The sequence below is a fragment of the Palaemon carinicauda genome, chromosome 4 (assembly GCF_036898095.1).
Source record: "Palaemon carinicauda isolate YSFRI2023 chromosome 4, ASM3689809v2, whole genome shotgun sequence".
Classification (NCBI taxonomy): domain Eukaryota; kingdom Metazoa; phylum Arthropoda; class Malacostraca; order Decapoda; family Palaemonidae; genus Palaemon; species Palaemon carinicauda.
This window is the reverse complement of record NC_090728.1, coordinates 28,279,104-28,297,692: the sequence shown is the minus strand read 5'-3', so window position 1 is coordinate 28,297,692 and position 18,589 is coordinate 28,279,104. Positions and strand designations below refer to the sequence as shown.

Sequence of the window (18,589 nt, the reverse complement as noted above, 5' to 3'; positions counted from 1 at the left end):
AACTGTGTGACCTCACAGCTCAAATCCTGCAATGGACCGAAATGAACCACATTCTACTTACAGCCAGGTTCATTCCGGGAAAGAGAAACGTTCTGGCCGACGGCCTCAGCAGGACAGGACAGGTAGTAGGGTCAGAATGGTCTCTTCATCCGCAGGTGGCAAGGGAGGTTCTCCAGCTTTGGGGCTCCCCGGTGATAGACCTGTTCGCCACAAGGCTCAACGCACAGCTACCCGTATTCTGCTCTCCATATTCATATATCATATACATATATATATACATACAAATACATATATATATATATATATATATATATATATATATATATATATATATAAATTTTTATATATATATATATATATAAATACATATATGTACATATATCTACATATATATATATATATATATATATATATATATATATATATATATACACATTTACATATATACATATATACATATACATATATGTATATATATATATAACTAGATATATATATATATATATATATATATATATATATATATATATACATATATATATAAATAGATATAAATAAATAGATATATATATACATATATATATATATATATATATATATATATATATATATATATATATATATATATATATATATAGATATATATATACATTTATATATACATACATATATATATATATATATATATATATACATATATACGCACATATATAGATATACATACACATACATATATATATACATATACACACACAGACACACACACACACACACACACACACATATATATATATATATATATATATATATATATATATATATATATATATATATATACATAAATATACAAATATATACACATATATATAAATATAAATATATATATATATATATATATATATATATACAGTATATATATATATATATATATATATATATATATATATATATAAATATATTATATATATACAGTATATGTATATATATGTATGCATATATATGTATATATGTATGTATGTATATATATATATATATATATATATAAATATATATATACATACATTCATATAAACTGTATATACATACATATATACATATATATGCATACATATATATACAGTATATATATATATATATATATAGATATATATATATATATATATATATATATATATATATATATATACATATATATATACATATAGTATATACATACATAATATATATATATATATATATATATATATATATATACATATATACATATACATATATATATATGCATACATATATATATATATATATAATATATAATATATAATATATATATATATATATATATATATATATATATATATATATATACACATATAAGTTAAAAAGTCAAAGATTAATGGCAGTCCAAAAAAGGCGAGGAGGAAGAGCGCGACAACCACTCCTCATCCGAGCCACAAGCAAAGTGAGCTCAATTATTATTATTATTATTATTTGCTAAGCTAAAACCCTACTTGGAAAAGCAGGATGCTATAAGCCCAGGGGCTCCAACAGGGAAAATAGCTCAGTGAGGAAAGGAAACAAGGAAAAATAGAATATTTTAAGATCAATAACATTACAATAAACATTTCCTAAATAAACTATAAAAACATTTAACAAAACAAGAGGAAGAAAAATTAAATAGTGTGCTCGAGTGTACCCTCAAGCAAGAGAACTCTAACCCAAGAAAGTGGAAGGCCATGGTACAGAGGCTATGACACTACCCAAGACTAGAGAACAATGGTTTGATTTTGGAGTGTCCTCCTAGAAGAGCTGCTTACCATAGCTAAAGAGTCTCTTCTACCCTTACCAAGAGGAAAGTGCATACTGAACAATTACAGTGCAGTAATTAACCCCTTGAGAGAAGAATTGTTTGGTGATCTCAGTGTTGTCAGGTGTATGAGGACAGAAGAGAATATGTAAAGAATAGGCCAGACTATTCGGTGTATGGGTAGGCAAAAGGAAAATGAGCCGTACCCAGAGAGAAGGATCCAATGTAGTACTGTCTGGCCAGTCAAAGACCTCATAACTCTCTGGCGGTAGTATCTCAACGGGTGGCCGGTGCCCTGGCCAACCTACTCAGGTGTGTGAGTGGGAGGGGTAAAAAGCTACCCCGCTGGCCCCCGCAAACTAGCGGAAAAGGTGGTTAACCCTCGTTAAATTTTAATGGCTTGTCCTTTCAGCGGCGTCGGTTTGTATTCCAGTTACGGAACAAATTCATAATTTGAGAAGGCTAATATTTTTGAGGTACTTACCACTCCAATCTTAAGTCTCCTTGATGCTGCAGTATCATTACTCAGTGCAAGAAATAATGCCAATATGCTGCCTTTATTTTGCAACACAGCCTGTAGAAGCAAAAACATAAATGTATTACAGAACAAATATACACAAAACAATGTAAAAAAAAGTTGTCTAAAAATGCCTGTCCAACTTAAAAAGAAAAAATAATAAAATATGTTATTTTCATTAGTAAAATAAATTTTTGAATATACTTACCCGATAATCATGTAGCTGTCAACTCTGTTGCCCGACAGAAATCTACGGTCGGGATACGCCAGCGATCGCTATTCAGGTGGGGGTGTACACAACAGCGCCATCTGTGGTCAGGTACTCTAGTACTTCTTGTCAACACCACCTCAATTTTTTCCTCGGTCCACTGGTTCTCTATGGGGAGGAAGGGTGGGTCAATTAAATCATGATTATCGGGTAAGTATATTCAAAAATTTATTTTACTAATGAAAATAACATTTTTCAGTATTAATCTTACCCGATAATCATGTAGCTGATTCACACCCAGGGTGGTGGGTGAAAACCAGTGTACATGTTAATCAAGAAGCTAAGTATCCCGTATTTTATTTTATTAGTTATTCAAAAATAACATAAAATAAATAAGTACCTGGTAAGGAAGACGACTTGAACCATTACTCTGCCTTTATTAAGTACGTCTTCCTTACTGAGCGTAGCGGTCCTCTTAGGATGCTGAACGACTCTTAGGTGCTGAAGTATAAAGGGTTGCAACCCATACTAAAGGACCTCATCACAACCTTTAACCTCGGCGCTTCTCAAGAAAGAATTGACCACCCGCCAAATCAACAAGGATGTGGAAGGCTTCTTAGCCGACCGTACAACCCATAAAAAGTATTCAAGAGAAAGGTTAAAAGGTTATGGGATTATGGGAATGTAGTGGCTGAGCCCCCGCCTACTACTGCATTCGTTGCTACGAATGGTCCCAGGGTGTAGCAGTACTCGTAAAGAGACTGGACATCTTTGAGATAGAATGATGCGAACACTGACTTGCTTCTCCAATAGGTTGCATCCATAACACTCTGCAGAGAACGGTTCTGTTTGAAGGCCACTGAAGTAGCCACAGCTCTCACTTCATGTGTCCTTACCTTCAGCAAAGCAAGGTCTTCTTCCTTCAGATGAGAATGTGCTTCCCTAATCAGAAGCCTGAATAGTAAGAAACTGAGTTCTTAGACCTTGGAAAAGAAGGCTTCTTGATAGCACACCATAAGGCTTCTGATTGTCCTCGTAAAGGTTAAGACCTTTTTAGATAGTACCTAAGAGCTCTAACTGGGCAAAGTACTCTCTCCAGTTCGTTCCCCACCAAGTTGGACAGGCTTGGGATCCCGAACGACTTAGGCCAAGGACGTGAAGGAAGCTCGTTTTAGCAAAAACCGAGCTGCAAGGAACATGTAGCCGTTTCAGATGTGAAAACTATGTTCCTGCTGAAGGCGTGGATCTCACTTACTCTTTTAGCTGTTGTCAAGCACACGAGGAAAAGAGTTTTTAATGTGAGGTCCTAAAAAGAGGCTGATTGGAGAGGTTCAAATCTTGATGACATAAGGAACCTTAGGACCACGTCTAGATTCCAGCCTGGAGTGGACAACCGACGTTCCTTTGAGGTCTCAAAAGACCTAGGGAGGTCCTGTAGATCTTTGTTGGTGGAAAGATCCAAGCCTCTGTGGCGGAAAACTGCTGCCAACATACTTCTGTAACCCTTGATCGTAGGAGCTGAAAGGGATCTTACGTTCCTTAGATGTAACAGGAAGTCAGCAATCTGGGTTACAGTGGTACTGGTTGAGGAAACTGCATTGGCCTTGTACCAGCTTCGGAAGACTTCCCCTTGAGACTGATAGACTCTGAGAGTGGATGTTCTCCTTGCTCTGGCAATCGCTCTGGCTGCCTCCTTCGAAAAGCCCCTAGCTCTTGAGAGTCTTTCGAAAGTCTGAAGGCAGTCAGACGAAGAGCGTGGAGGTTTGGGTGTACCTTCTTTACATGAGGTTGACGTAGAAGGTCCACTCCTAGAGGAAGAGTCCTGGGAATGTCGACCAGCCATTGCAGTACCTCTATGAACCATTCTCTCGCGGGCCAGAGCGGAGCCAACCAACGTCAGCCGTGTCCCTTTGCGAGAGGAGAACTTCTGAAGTACCCTGTTGACAATCTTGAACGGCGGGAATGCATACAGGTCGAGATGGGACCAATCCAGCAGAAAAGCATCCACGTGAACTGCTGCTGGGTCTGGAATCGGAGAACAATACAACGGGAGTCTCTAGGTTATCGAGGTAGCGAACAGATCTATGGTTGGCTGACCCCACAGGGCCCAAAGTCTGCTGCAAACATTCTTGTGAAGGGTCCACTCTGTGGGGATGACCTGACCCTTCCGGCTGAGGCGATCTGCCATGACATTCATATCGCCCTGAATGAACCTCGTTACCAGCGTGAGCTTTCGATCTTTTGACCAGATGAGGAGGTCCCTTGCGATCTAGAACAACTTCCACGAATGAGTCCCTCCCTGCTTGGAGATGTAAGCCAAGGCTGTGGTGTTGTCAGAGTCCACCTCCACCACCTTGTTAAGCTGGAGGGACTTGAAGTTTATCAAGGCCAGATGAACCGCCAACAACTCCTTGCAATTGATGTGAAGTGTCCTTTGCTCCTGATTCCATGTTCCCGAGCATTCCTGTCCGTCCAAAGTCGCACCCCAGCCCGTGTCTGATGCGTCCGAGAGGAGACGGCGGTCGGGTTTCTGAACAGCCAAAGGTAGACTTCCTTGAGAAGAAAGCTGTTCTTACACCACGCGAGAGTAGACCTCCTCTCTTCGGAAACAGGAACTGAGACCGTCTCTAGCGTCATGTCCTTTATCCAGTGAGCAGCTAGATGATACTGAAGGGGGCGGAGGTGGAGTCTCCCTAACACGATGAACAGGGCCAGCGATGAAAGTGTCCCTGTTAGACTCATCCACTACCTGACTGAGCATCGGTTCCTTCTCAGCATGCTCTGGATGCATTCTAGGGCTTGGAAGATCCTTGGGGCCGACGGAAAAGCCCGAAAAGCTCGACTCTGAAGATCCATACCCAGGTAGACAATGCTCTGGGATGGGACGAGCTGGGACTCCTCAAAATTGACCAGGAGGCCCAGTTCCTTGGTCAGATCCATAGTCCATCTGAGAATCTCCAGACAGCGACGACTTGTGGGAGCTCTTAAAAGCCAGTCGTCTGACGGAGCCGGACACAAGATCATGGTACTGCTGCACAGTCTGTGAACTGTCAACCATGGGGAAGCGAGGAAGTACAGTGACAACCCGAAGCTGTCTAGACTGTCTGGGTCGTACAGACAACTCCTTATCGGGTTGCTGAGGTTGCCGCACTGCGTCACAACAAGTCACTTCTGCTGGTTGTTGAACGTCTTCCCAGTGACACACTGACTCCGTAAACAAAAACAAATCCTCTAACAAGGACTAAGCTTGGACTGCATGTCTTGCAACACAGCTCAAGGTCTAAGGGAGCAGGTGTGGTAACAGACGGGGTTAGCGACTGAAGTGGAACCATTACCTTCCCTGGAAGCATGTTATGCTTAAATAAAAGTCCATAGGAGGCTACGCAGCTAAAGGCTCCTCTCCAAATGACAGAGTCCTCAAGGGAATATCAGAAGGAGGGAGAATAGCACTTTCTCATCTACAGGAACCATATCCGAGAAAAGCTAAGTTCTCTCAGTGAGGGTTTCACTGGTGCAAAAGCAGCAGACTAGAAGGCAACGTTATGAAACTGCTTGACAGTCTAGTGAGTTGGCAACAACCAAAGATGTGTGACTGAGAAGCATGCGGTAAGGTATGCAGAGCATGCTGTATGTAGAGCATGCTGTAAGGTAAGCAGAGCATGTTGCATGGCGTGTGGCTTATGCTGCATGGGATGAGGCTCATGCTGCTTAAAAGAAATCTGAACCTGACACTAATCTAGCTGTCCGAGGATTTACCTGGTGAGACATCAGTCTCTTTACCAGAGAGTTTTACCAGATTTCCCCGGGCCACCACGTGACACAATTGGTAGTAATTCATTCAAATTACCTCTAATGAGTCAATATGGATAAATATCAACACAACATCGTGTTCAAATAGAAATAAATTTCTACCTCATACTTGGTATCGAACACTAGCCCCTTCTTGAAAGGCCAGGTCGAAACCAACCATGCCACGAGAGCCCATAGGATGTCGCATAGCATGAGGCTCCTGCTTCATGGGTTGAGGAGGATGCCGCATAGCATGAGGCTCCTGCCTCATGGTTTGAGGAGGATGCCGCATAGCATGAGGCTCCTGTGAGGTTCCTGCCTCAAGAGTTGCGTCTGCCTCAAGGGTTGAGGGGGTAGCTGCGCAGAGAGAGGCTCATGCTGCATAGACTGCGGTTCATGTTGAATGGGAAGAGGCTCAAGCTGAGGAGAAAGTGGCAGATGCATGCGTTGAGGTGGCTGACTCATAGCATGAGGTTCCTGCCTCAAGAGTTGCGCTTGCCTCAAGGGTTGAGGTGGCTGCGCAGAGAGAGGCTCTTAACTCACGAGTTGAGGTTCTTGAGGTGCTTGCCTCGAGAGTTGAGGTTCTCGCCTCGAGGAAAGTGGAGGTGGTTGCTGCGAGAGTTGAGGTGGCTGCCTCAAGGATGGTAGAGGTTGTCGTACCTCAAGAGGTTGCTGCCTCGAGGGTGGTTGTAATGCAAGATACTCTTGCCTCAAGGGTAGAGGAGGTTGTAAGGCATAAGGCTCCTGCCCCCATTGTTGAGGAGGTTGCTGCGTGGTAAGAGGCTCCTGCCTCAAGGAAAGTGGAGGTTGCTGCACAGCGCTGGTATCTGGCAACTCCCAACGCGGCAGCTCACGCATGGAGGTAGCTTGAGGAACCTCAACCTCATACGTCTGGCAGATTGTACTGCGCAGAGGAGGAGGAGCGTTCGCAGGAGGAGGTGTATTAACCTTCTCTGCCTGAAACTCCTGCATCAACACCGCAAGCTGAGACTGCATTGTCTGCAGCATAGACCACTAGAGTTTAAGAAAGACAACAACAAACGGAGCTACTGTCCGTTGAGACTGAGGGTCTAAAACAGCTGGTGCGGCAACAGACGGAGCTACTGCCTGTTGCGATACCACCTTGCCTCTCTGGGAGGTGTGCAGTTGTCGTACTGCAGCAAGTCCGAACTGACCCAGTGCTAATGGCTACACTTAGGAGTTGGACTTGTGCGGAAGGGACCGACTTGCACTAAAAAGCTGCAAGATTTGGTCCATGGTTTCTGCGAGAAACCTCTTCCGCAGACGAGGAATAAAAGGGCTCTCTCGTCTTTGTGTGGGTGGGGTGATCACGTCGGCAACGTGTGTAGATACACCCGAAACCACGGAGGGAAAAACGTCTGTTCGTCGATCAAGGCCTGCTGAACCCATAAGTCCTTCGACATTACTTCTCCCCTGGGCTTGGGAGCTTGTAAGAGGTCCCAGACTAGGCGAACAACTGGCACGAACAGACGAACCCTCGAACGCAACACTGTAACACTTTGCGCTTATCACTTATTACTTTTGATTTTCTGTTTGCACTTATTTCACTGAACTCGAAACTTTAAGTGGTTTGTACCTGAAACACGCAATTCTATCCTTCCTTAAAAGTTAGTAATTGCGAAAACAGAATTACAATGTAACAGAAAAAACTAATGAAAGATAAATAATTCAGTGGCTGGAAAGAGACTAAACACTAGATCAAATAAACTACGTTTAAAATCTCTCACCGCATAAAGCTTGAGAACAAGAATAAAACTCTAGAAACGTTTACCTTCTTCCCCTAAAGAGACTAGGGAGAAGAGCAAAAACGATAACAACGTTACTCGCTTGAACGAAACGTTTATCCTCCTCTCTCTCCCTCCGTCTCTATCTCTCTCTCTCTCTCTCTCTTGACTTAGAACCTGAGAGAAGAGCCCAATCATATATATCGTTAAAACATATTATTGTTAAAGGAAAAAAACTGAAAGATTTCCCAAATAAAAAGTTCCTTTATTAGAATTAAAACCATTAAGCTAAGAAAGAATGAACAAAACGCTAGAAACGGTTTACTCTTACTGCAACGTGACACCGTGAAAATTCTCTCTCTATCGTAACGATAGAGCGCAAGTTGAACGTTCTGAACGTCAACAACTGCAGAGACAAAACAAAACGTTAGTTCAACTTTGAAAACAGTACGAGACTATCAAAGAAATTCTTTCAAAAACATTAAAATAGCATAATATGTTAACAGGTAAAACCGAAATGACGGGCTCAATGTTAATTAACTTCGGTACCAAGAAAAGACCGCCTACTATTAGGAAAGGTCGAATATAAACAAATATAAAAATTAATTTTAATAAGTTTATAATAAAAGGAAGTTAATCGAAGAGGCCTATAAAAGGCGGAGAGAAATAAAATAAATCTATAACTTTTGTTAAGCAAAATTAAGAAAGAGAGTCTATACTCTCTTAGACACCAACACTTCCGTCTAAGGGAAGGGTCGGCCATTTAAAAGTGAAAGAGTTCATACTCTCTTCGTCACCATAATTAATCAAATTAATTCCAAAAGCTAGCTAAGCTAATGATAAAACTTTCTGAACAGCGAAAGCTAAACTCTAGAGCAAATACATCACCAAATCGTGAGCAAAAACTCCAGAATCAACAGCGTATCCATGTAGGTCTAGCCGGAGGCACGACAGAGGAAAAATTGAGGTGGTGTTGACAAGAAGTACTAGAGTACCTGACCACAGATGGCGCTGTTGTGTACACCCTCACCTGAATAGCGATCGCTGGCGTATCCCGACCGTAGATTTCTGTCGGGCAACAGAGTTGACAGCTACATGATTATCGGGTAAGATTAATATTGAAAAAAAACATTTTCAACTAAATTCTTAGAAAGGTTCATATTCATTAATGCATTGAGTTAGAAAAAAAAATGTCTACAAAATCAGCTAATACTAGTTTCACCGTAAAATTTCACCTTAGTTGTCTCTTTATTGTACTTATTTCCTTATTTGCTATCTTGAAGCTCTCTCTCTCCAGTCAAACAACACTAAGCGTCTACCCTCGACAGACCTTTATCCATAACCTATGATTCCACTGGGCCAATGCAAATCCCTCAAAACAACCATTACTTACATTATTTCATCACAAACCAATCATTCACATTGTACTTCGTGATTTGATTAAATTTCATATATTTTCTTCAAAAACTATTCAATCAGGAATGTCTTATTCTTTGGCAATCTTCCAGTCCTTACTCTCTCTATAATGAAAGACTGCTGTCAAAGGAGAGAGATGACTAGAAGAGCTCTTCTCCTCTGAGATCCTATATTGGGTAGACAGGCCTATGTTTGTCTAAGACCAGGGCAAGCTGCCGGTTGATGTCATCCTTCCTCCATCTATTAAGTGAGGGGCAGTGAGAGGAAGTCATAAATTTTATTGGGAAAAGACAATACTCATCTACTACAGTGATTTCCCAAGAAGACAGAGATCCCTTATGTGTCCTAAGTAAAGTGACACTACGAGAAGAGGTTTCTTGTTGCTTCCACCTATGACGCCTCCCATCATATAGTTTGATAGGAACTATATGTAGATCCACAAGTCTAAAGTCAGACTCGGGAGGAACAGTAGCCCTGGTTACCTTAGGTACTGGAGCTGGAGACGAAATCAGTGAGGCGCATTTAGGAAACAAGTGCCTAGGTGAAGTAATGTCCGAAAGTGGCAAACACTTGGGAAGTGTATTCAGGTGATGTGCACCTAGTGTGTTCATGTGAGGTACATGCATTCAGGAGAGGTGCATGTGGCCCGTTCAGGGTGAGTGCATGTAGCGAGTTAGGAATTTCATCATGAACAAATACAGTAGGTGAATGCATCTGGTACATGCAGGTGAAATGTGTCTGGCGCGTTCAGGAAATGCAGGAAGTGCATTCAAGAGAAACGAGTCTAGTGAGTTCAGAAGAGATACATCTAGAGCGTTCGAGATATATCTAGCTCGATCATGCGAGGAGTGTCTAGTGCGTTAATGCGAAGAGTGTCTGGTTGAGGCACATGCAGGAGAAACGCATCTGGATGAGGTGAGTTTAGGAGAGGCACTAGAAAGTGAAGTAAGTCTGGTTGAAGCATGTCTAGTGGTTAACGCAAAGGGCCTCAGTTAGATTTTGCCAGTTGTCTCTATCATGAGCTTTTAATTCAATACTTCTCCATTCATCATCTCCTACTTTGCGCTTCATGATCTTCAGCCATGTAGGCCAGGGTATTCCAACTCTTCTAGTGCCTTGTGGAGCCCAACTGAATGTTTGGTGAACTAATCTCTCTTGGGGAGTATGAAGAGCATGCCCAAACCATCTCCATCTACCCCTCATCATGATCTCATCAACATATGACACTCGATTAATCTCTTATAGTTTCATTTCTAATCCTGTCCTACCATTTAACTCCCAAAATCCTTGTGAGGGCTTTTTTCTCAAATCTACTAAATCTGTTGGAGATTGTTTCATTGTAATACCATGACTTATGTCCATAGAGTAACACTGATCTCACTAAATTGATACAGTATATAGTCTGATTTTAATATGTAATTTCAGGCGATTTGATTTCCAAATTTTACCTAACCTTACCATTGTCTGATTTGCTTTCTTCAATCTATCACTAAACTCTAATTCTAAAGACCCTGTATTGGAGATCATAGTTCCTAAATACTTGAATGATTCTACCTCATTAATCCTTTCTCCTTGCAATGATATTTCATCTTTCATTGCATACTCCATTCTCATCATCACTGAATATATACTGAAAGTTGAGTAAGAAGAGATCCATTCAAGTTGGGATAGTCAGTTGGACTTAGATAAGGCCAGTTGGGTGCCATTTTGTGTTCGTATATACTTTACTATGATTTGTTCGGTCAACATATTAAAGTCCCATGGCGTTCTTCCTCCGCCTCTCTTAACTCGGACTGGGTTCTTACTCGATGTAACCACAACTAATTGAAAAGATTCACTGTTGTATTCACCTTTAAGCTCTGTAACAATAAAGCCGTTCTCTTAGAAATTAACTTTCCGGAAGCCCACAACTTCTGATATTAATTCTGGTCACATTTAAAATTATTCAACATCAAACCCAAACACATCATGTGACACTACTTAATATTGCAAAATTACTTTCAAACATGTTTTATAAAAGCAAAACAGGTCTGTATACTGTATGGACAGAAAAGAGCTTAAAATGATAGCCTACATGAGCTACACCACTACAATCAAATTGATACAGTACTTACCGATTTGAGGAGTTTATTCAAAAGTCCGGAAAATCTTACAGCATCTTCAAAACGTTCCTCCCTCACCAATCTTCTTTTAATTTTATCGGCTACTTCATTGTGATCTTTTGTCTGTGAACTACTCCCACTGTCATTAAGCAAAGTGACAGCCAATGTAAAATGACTATCCAAACGCTCTGAAATAAATTCAAAATTACTTTACAACAAGTACAAGAATAAAGAGTGTCTGCTGTATACTAAAGTTTATGTGGTTAAGGAATAAAAGGATATTTCTTTCAAAAATTCTTTCAACCAATAAACATTATCAAAAAGAGGATAAATATAATTGCAGCAGAGTTAAACCTCATGTATCCAAGGTCATCAATAATATAACACTTTTAAGGGATAGCCATATCTGTATTGAATGGGGAAAGCGGAAATAACAGACTAACTAATTGCAAGGGAAAAGTGGAAATAGACTGACCAATAACAAATCAGAAAAAGTAACCAAACATGACTAATTTGAAAGTAATTTATATTTTTCTAAACTATATAAACCCAAGTCCCTTTACATAGGATAGGTAACAGAGGAGCTGGGGCACACAATCATTAAAATTCATAACGAAGTGTAAATAACTGATCAGTAGTTACCAATTGGTAGTTAGGGAAGCACCCCAACCCATGCTGGCTCACTGAAACACCACTTTAACTACAGTTGGCACTTTCTCAGGGGTTGGTGATGGCAGGTAAGTATGAGTAAAGGACGCAGGTTTGTATAGTTAGGAAAAATACGAATTACTTCCAAATATGTCATTTGTTCCTTTACATATACACACCCCATCCTTTACATAGGAGACTAATCCACAGGTGGGAGGAAGTTCCTGTTCCAACTGGCTAGAAACTTAACCCAGGTTGCCCTTCCTCAGATGCTATGTAGCAGACAGAGTAAGAATCCTTACACCTATGTACCAGTGGTCTAGTAATATCAAGCAGGTCCACAGCCCATGCAACAAAGGGCAATGAGTAGAACTATTCTCCGTTGTAACTTAGATAGCATTATGTAATGGGTTTGGCATATCTTTGACACTCATAAATTGATGAGTTTGCCTAGTTACATCACACTCCCCTCTCGCAAGGAGTGAGGCGACACTTTTTTAACATAATATAGAATATCTACACACTGATTGGGGCTTACTTACAGACAGATCAGATCCAGCAGACAAGACATAAAACGCTGTGCCCCAAAAGAGGGGAAGGCGATGTCAGAGAAAATGCCAATCATTCTTACATTTACCCGACTAATACGTAACCTTTGTCCTCGATCTGATGCTAATGGCCCTGTGAGAAGAGCTAAGGTAACTATACGACCTGCTTTACAGCTACCTCCAAATGAGAACGTATCTAGGGACCTGTGGGTCGACTATAGCGGGTGGTGGGCTGCGCAAGTCATCTGAAGTTTCTCAACATTTGCTTGAAGGACCTGCGCCACAGAGAGATTCTTTCTGAATGATACGGTAGTACTGATACCCCTAACATCATGTGCTTTAACTTGTGTCCCACATACTGAGGAAAGAGACTAGGGACTAACCGTGCTGTTAACGACCTCTCATCCAAGAAGAAATGGTGTTCTTGGTCACCGTCTTTACTCTTCCCGTACTCACAAAAAGATTTTTAAAGTGGCGACGAGCTGTGCATAATCACTTGAGACACTAGCACCTTGGCACTCTTAAAAGAAACAAAAGCAACTCATCTAGATCATCAGTTACTGCTTTAAGGCTAGAGATCTCAAAAGAAGAATCAGGTACCGACGGGTTCTGGGTTTTCACAATAAATTCAGGGACGAAGGAGAACAAGGCCTGGTCCCATCACCTTGAATGATCGATGTCTGGGGAGAGACCATGCAGAAAGACAGTTATCAATGTGAGGTCTCTATCTGTAGTTAACTTCAATATATGGAACCCCTTTAATAGAACCGAGAACCTTAATCCCGTTCCAGGCCAGTGGTCTCCCTTCTGATGGAGGGGAGGACTGTTCAAATGTTTTTATGTTAAACAAGGTGACATAAGTCTTTATATGGTTTATATATGACATATCTAATTTGACGATACTATTTTTAGAATAATTTATTGTTACAGTAATTTGTTCTCCTCATTTATTTATTTCCTTATTTCCTTTCCTCACTGGGCTATTTTTCCCTGTTGGAGCCCTTGGGCTTATAGCAACTTGCTTTTTCAACTGGAGTTGTAGCTTGGCTAGTAGTAATAATAATAATAATAATAATAATAATAATAGTAATAATAATAATAATAATAATAATAATAATAAACGGATTTTGAGCGAAGCGAAAAATCTATTTTTGGGTGAGATAGCCATGGCGTCCTGATGGAAGGTTCCTTTTTGGTAGCTTCCTTGGGTATATAACTACTAAGATATTCCCAGAGAATTTAACCACAGGTTATCACAGAATTCTAACTTCTGGAGCGAGTATCCTAAAGGTTTCCCTTTAAGACATCGTATATCAACAGGGGACGCATGTATTAACGCGCCACAGCTATCTGCACCTCATACAGAGTTAACACTTCGATATGGAGGGACAGAGAATAGCTGGGGAGCTGTTCCACAGCTAATCCCTTCCGTGGCTACTTTTGGTACTCGAGACGTAAACAAACGGGCGCCACCGCTAGATGACGCCACGTCCGTCCTCATCCTGAAGTCAGTTGCTTGCCGATCACCATGATACAGCAGCGCAGGGTGGGACCTGACAAACTGAACGAAGTAGCAGGGAGGGTCCATCAGGACGCCATGGCTATCTCACCCAAAAATAGATTTTTCGCTTCGCTCAAAATCCGTTTTTTGGGCTCAAGCCATGGCGTCCTGATGGAAGAGTACCAGAGAATCAATGTATCGTGGTAGATTTTCCCCTTGTAGTGGAAGTGCCTAGGGCTTTGACAGGATAAGCATAGTAACCTCAATAAGAGAACCGATGGGAAGAAACTTCCTGCCCCCCCTGGCAGCGAAGTCCCAACGGACCATGCCGAAGATCAAAGTGGTCATCGAAGGGCTACTCACCTTGCTGGGAGAACATGAAGAACTCGGAGACAAGACTGAATGATTGGCATTCATATAGGAACATTCACAAAGGCAGACAAGTGGTGGTTAGGCACTGTATGTGAATAGAGTCGTCTGGTCTCTAAGGTATGATGTAAGTAAGTATTCGAGTAGGAATATTACATTGCAGAAGTGAGTATATGATAAGGGTTGAACCCTTAGTCATCTTCATCGACATAAGAGGAAGGGGATAATAAAACTATGACAGTCATGTATTTCATAGTATAAGTAGGAGCGGATTGAGACGCACAAGTAATAAAATAGAAATTTTATTTCACCATTGCAGAACATGTTAAGGAAATGCAATAAAATTGTAAAAGTTATTTACAATAAATTATAATGTACATAGTCATGAAAGACTTGCTCTTGAATCTGAAATGGAATTTCAAACTATTAGTAGGCACTCGTTCCAAAGGAACGTCAGTCTATTAAAATCAAACACATCATGCTCTAGGCATGCGGCACTCATGTGACGACTATGACATTTCACCTGGGAGAAGAACAGTCTATGAAAAAGCACTAAGTGTTTTTTAAAACTACGTATCACGCGAGGGTCAACATAGGCACCCGAGGAGTTAGAGTCCCAAGTAACTCACTGTTCTATGCAGAGTTAGGTGCAGGTTTCATAACACTACCTGCGGCTACCACAAATGTTTGACTTCGTGCACTTGTTTCGCATAATGTTTGAAGAAAACACGCAAGGATTTCCAGCCTGTGAAACTCTTAAGACTTTCGAAATCCATACTCTGAAAGAAATTCAGAGACGATGCAACTTTTCTAGGATCGTGACCGGCGGGTGAACTGTCAGGATCCGCTCTGCGAATGAAGTAGGTGATTTTCGCTCTTAGTTGTTACAGTGACAGGTCGCTGTCCGAAGTTTCTCCTTTAAAGAGTTGGCCTCCACCAAAGTCTGAAGTTCTATGAAGATAGACCTTGAGGCTCTCTACTGGACATAGAGAGGCATCTTCTTTCAGGGGGCATATTCTCCAAGGGCCCCATCTTTTGGTGGGTAATTCGTTTTTGGCGAGAAACGTCGGATCCGGGAAGAGGGTAAGGTCACCTGAATCTGTAAACAGGATGTGGCCCTCGTCCCTTGATAATGCCACTACTGTATTTCGCTGACTCGGGCTCCTGAAGCAAGAGCAAAGAGAAAGATAACTTTCTGAGTCAGATCCTTGAGAGGGCACGAATCATTGTCCAAGTTGGAGGCATACATTAGTGGTCTAGTCAAGGCCGATTTGCAAGTAGAAATCGTGTTGGCTGCCAAGCCCTGTCCGTGAAGGTGAATAAAGAAGGACATGCAAAAATCAATGGTGATTTCCGTAGGATTTTTGCCTTGACGAATGAGACCCATTTTCTCCAGGATGATTCGTATTGCCGTCGTGTGGATTCGGTCTTGTATTCCTCGAGGAAGTCTAGACTTTTCTTCAAGATCCCAAACCTTTTCTTCGCGGCTAGGGAGAGAAAATCATGAGATGAAGGTCCTTGATTTTCGATGATGAAGCGAAGACAGTCGACTTCTGTACTTGCTGGGAGAGTACTGGGCCCGGGAGAGGGATCAGCGTGGGCTGCAGCTCTAGGACCAAGGGGTACCAATTGCTCCGGGGCCACTTGGGAGCCACTAGGGCCGCTGTCCCTTGAAGGTTCTCAGCTTGGAGAGGACTTTCAGCAGAAGGTTGGTGGGAGGGAACAGGTAGATCTTGGACCATCTGTTCCAGTCCAGTGACATGGCGTCCACTGCCTCTGCCTTGGGGTCCTCGGACGGGGCTACATATCGAGGAAGTTGATTATTGTCGCTCGTTGCGAAGAGATCGGTCTGAAGTTCTGGGACTTGGTGAGAGATGAAGGAGAATGATCTTGCGTCTAGAGACCATTCCGACTCTATCGGACTTGTCCGGGATAGAGCGTCCGCCGTCACGTTGCGGGATCCTTGTAGGTGAACTGCAGACAGGTGCCATTTCTTCTTCTCTGCCAGACGGAAGATTGTCAGAAGCACCTGATTATCTGGGGCGATCTTGAGCCTTGGCGATTGAGACATCAAACTACCACCAAGTTGTCTAGGGATAGACGAATATGGATCGAGGGAGGCGGGGAGAGTTTCTTCAGCGTTAGAAGGACCGCCATGGCCTCCAAGATGTTGATGTGAAACGTCTTGAATAGGGGAGACCATGTGCCTTGAGCCTATTTTTGGTGGGAGTGACCTCCCCAACCCTCCAGCGAAGCATCCGTGTGGATGATGAGTGATGGAGGTGGGTGTTAAAGAGGAATGGACCTTTTCAGGGCCTTTGCTTCCGACCACGGCTTGAGGAGCAGCCGAAGTCTGTTTGGGAGCCGTCTCTTGAGGTCTCTTCGAGCGATGGATGCGGAACGTCTCCAGACTCCCGCGGCATCCTTTAGCTGTGCACGTAGCACCGGGTTTGTCACTGAGGCGAACTGTAGAGAGCCTAGAACTCGTTCCTGCTGACGTCTTGAGATCCGTTTGGATTTCAGCAGTCGCTTGACAGACCCTGCTATTTCCTTCCTTTTCTTCTGGGGGATGGAAAGGCGGTGTGACTGAAGGTTCCACTGGGTTCTTAGACATTGGAACCTTTGAGCTGGAGAGAGGCGAGATTTCTTCGCGTTTATCTTGAATCCCAGGTGTTCTAGGAACTGGGTGACTTTGTTGCAGGATTTTAAACAATCCTCGGGCGATGGAGCCCAAGCTAGCCAGTCGTCGAGGTAGGCCATCACCTGGACGTCTCGGAGGCGCAGCTGTTGAACAATGGCATCTGCCAGCTTTGTGAAGATCCGAGGGGCCACGTTGAGGCCGAAGGGCATGGCCCTGAAGGCGTAGCTTTTCCTTTTGGAGTCGAAATCCTAGGTAGGAGGAAGCGTGGTGGTTCATTGGAATGTACCAATAGGAATCCGCCAGGTCTATGGAGACCGTGTAGGAACCCTGAGGCAGAGGGGTCCTTATCTGATGAAGAGTCAGCATCTTGAACTTGTTGTTCGCTATGAACTTGTTGAGGGGGGATAAGTCTAGAATGACTCTGAGCTTGTCTGAGTCCTTCTTGGGGACGCAAAACAGTCTCCCTTGGAACCTGGTTGACTTTACCCTCCTAATCACCTTCTTGTTCAAGAGATCTAGGACATATTCTTCCAGAAGGGGGGGGGGGGGGATTGTTGGAAGAATTGCTGGAAGGTTGGGGGTGGTTGAGTCCAACTCCAGCCTAGACCCTTGTCGATGATGCTGTGTGCCCAGGGATCGAAGGTCCGACGATCCTGGAATTGGCGGAGTCTTCCTCCCACCGGAAGCACTTCATTGCTTCTGGTGTCCCGAGGGTGTACCACCTCGGCCGCTAGCTCCCTTTCCTCTTCTGCCTCTGGAGGGACGGCGAGATGCGTCTCTTGTCTGCACCTCTGCTTGAGCCTCAACCTTTGGGACGAAAGGTAGTCGTCTGTTGCTCAAAGGCAGGGGTGAAAACCGGTGATTGGGGCAAGACCGGTTGGGTGACCAGCTGAAAGGTCTGTTGTGGCTGAGCAGCCACTTGGGGAGTAGCGGGTCCCGGAAACTGCCGTCTCTGTTGACGTTGTTGGGGTTTCGGCTTGGAGGATCTCCTCTTAGGTTGAGGGCCGTCGTCCTGAGAGGATTTCCTTTTCTTCGACATGCCCCACTTGTGAAGAAGGTTCCTGTTCTCCGTGGCGGCCTTGTCGGTAATCTCTTTCACTAGACCAGAGGGAAAGAGGTGCTTACCCCAGATGTTGGAGGAAATCAGCCTCCGGGGTTCGTGTCTCACTGTGGCACTTGAGAACACGAATTCACGACAGGCTCTCCGAGCCTTCATGAAGCTGTGTAAGTCCTTGACTACAGTCGCCAGATGCGTCTTGGCGAGCACCATGTAGTGGTCGGGGACTCTAGTGTCACCGGCC

At 42.7% G+C, this 18,589-nt stretch overlaps 1 protein-coding gene across 1 annotated transcript in view; it reads right to left on the bottom strand.

Annotated features, from left to right (window-relative positions):
* LOC137639847 (gamma-tubulin complex component 3 homolog) overlaps nt 1-18,589 on the bottom strand; it is a 166,309-nt gene that overhangs the window by 127,321 nt on the left and 20,399 nt on the right. Inside the window, exons 2-3 of the mRNA XM_068372104.1 lie at nt 11,594-11,769; nt 2,289-2,378 (exon numbers count right to left, since the gene is read on the bottom strand). Of these exons, the coding sequence (XP_068228205.1) occupies nt 2,289-2,378; nt 11,594-11,769 (266 nt within the window). The remainder of the gene's footprint in view (nt 1-2,288; nt 2,379-11,593; nt 11,770-18,589) is intronic.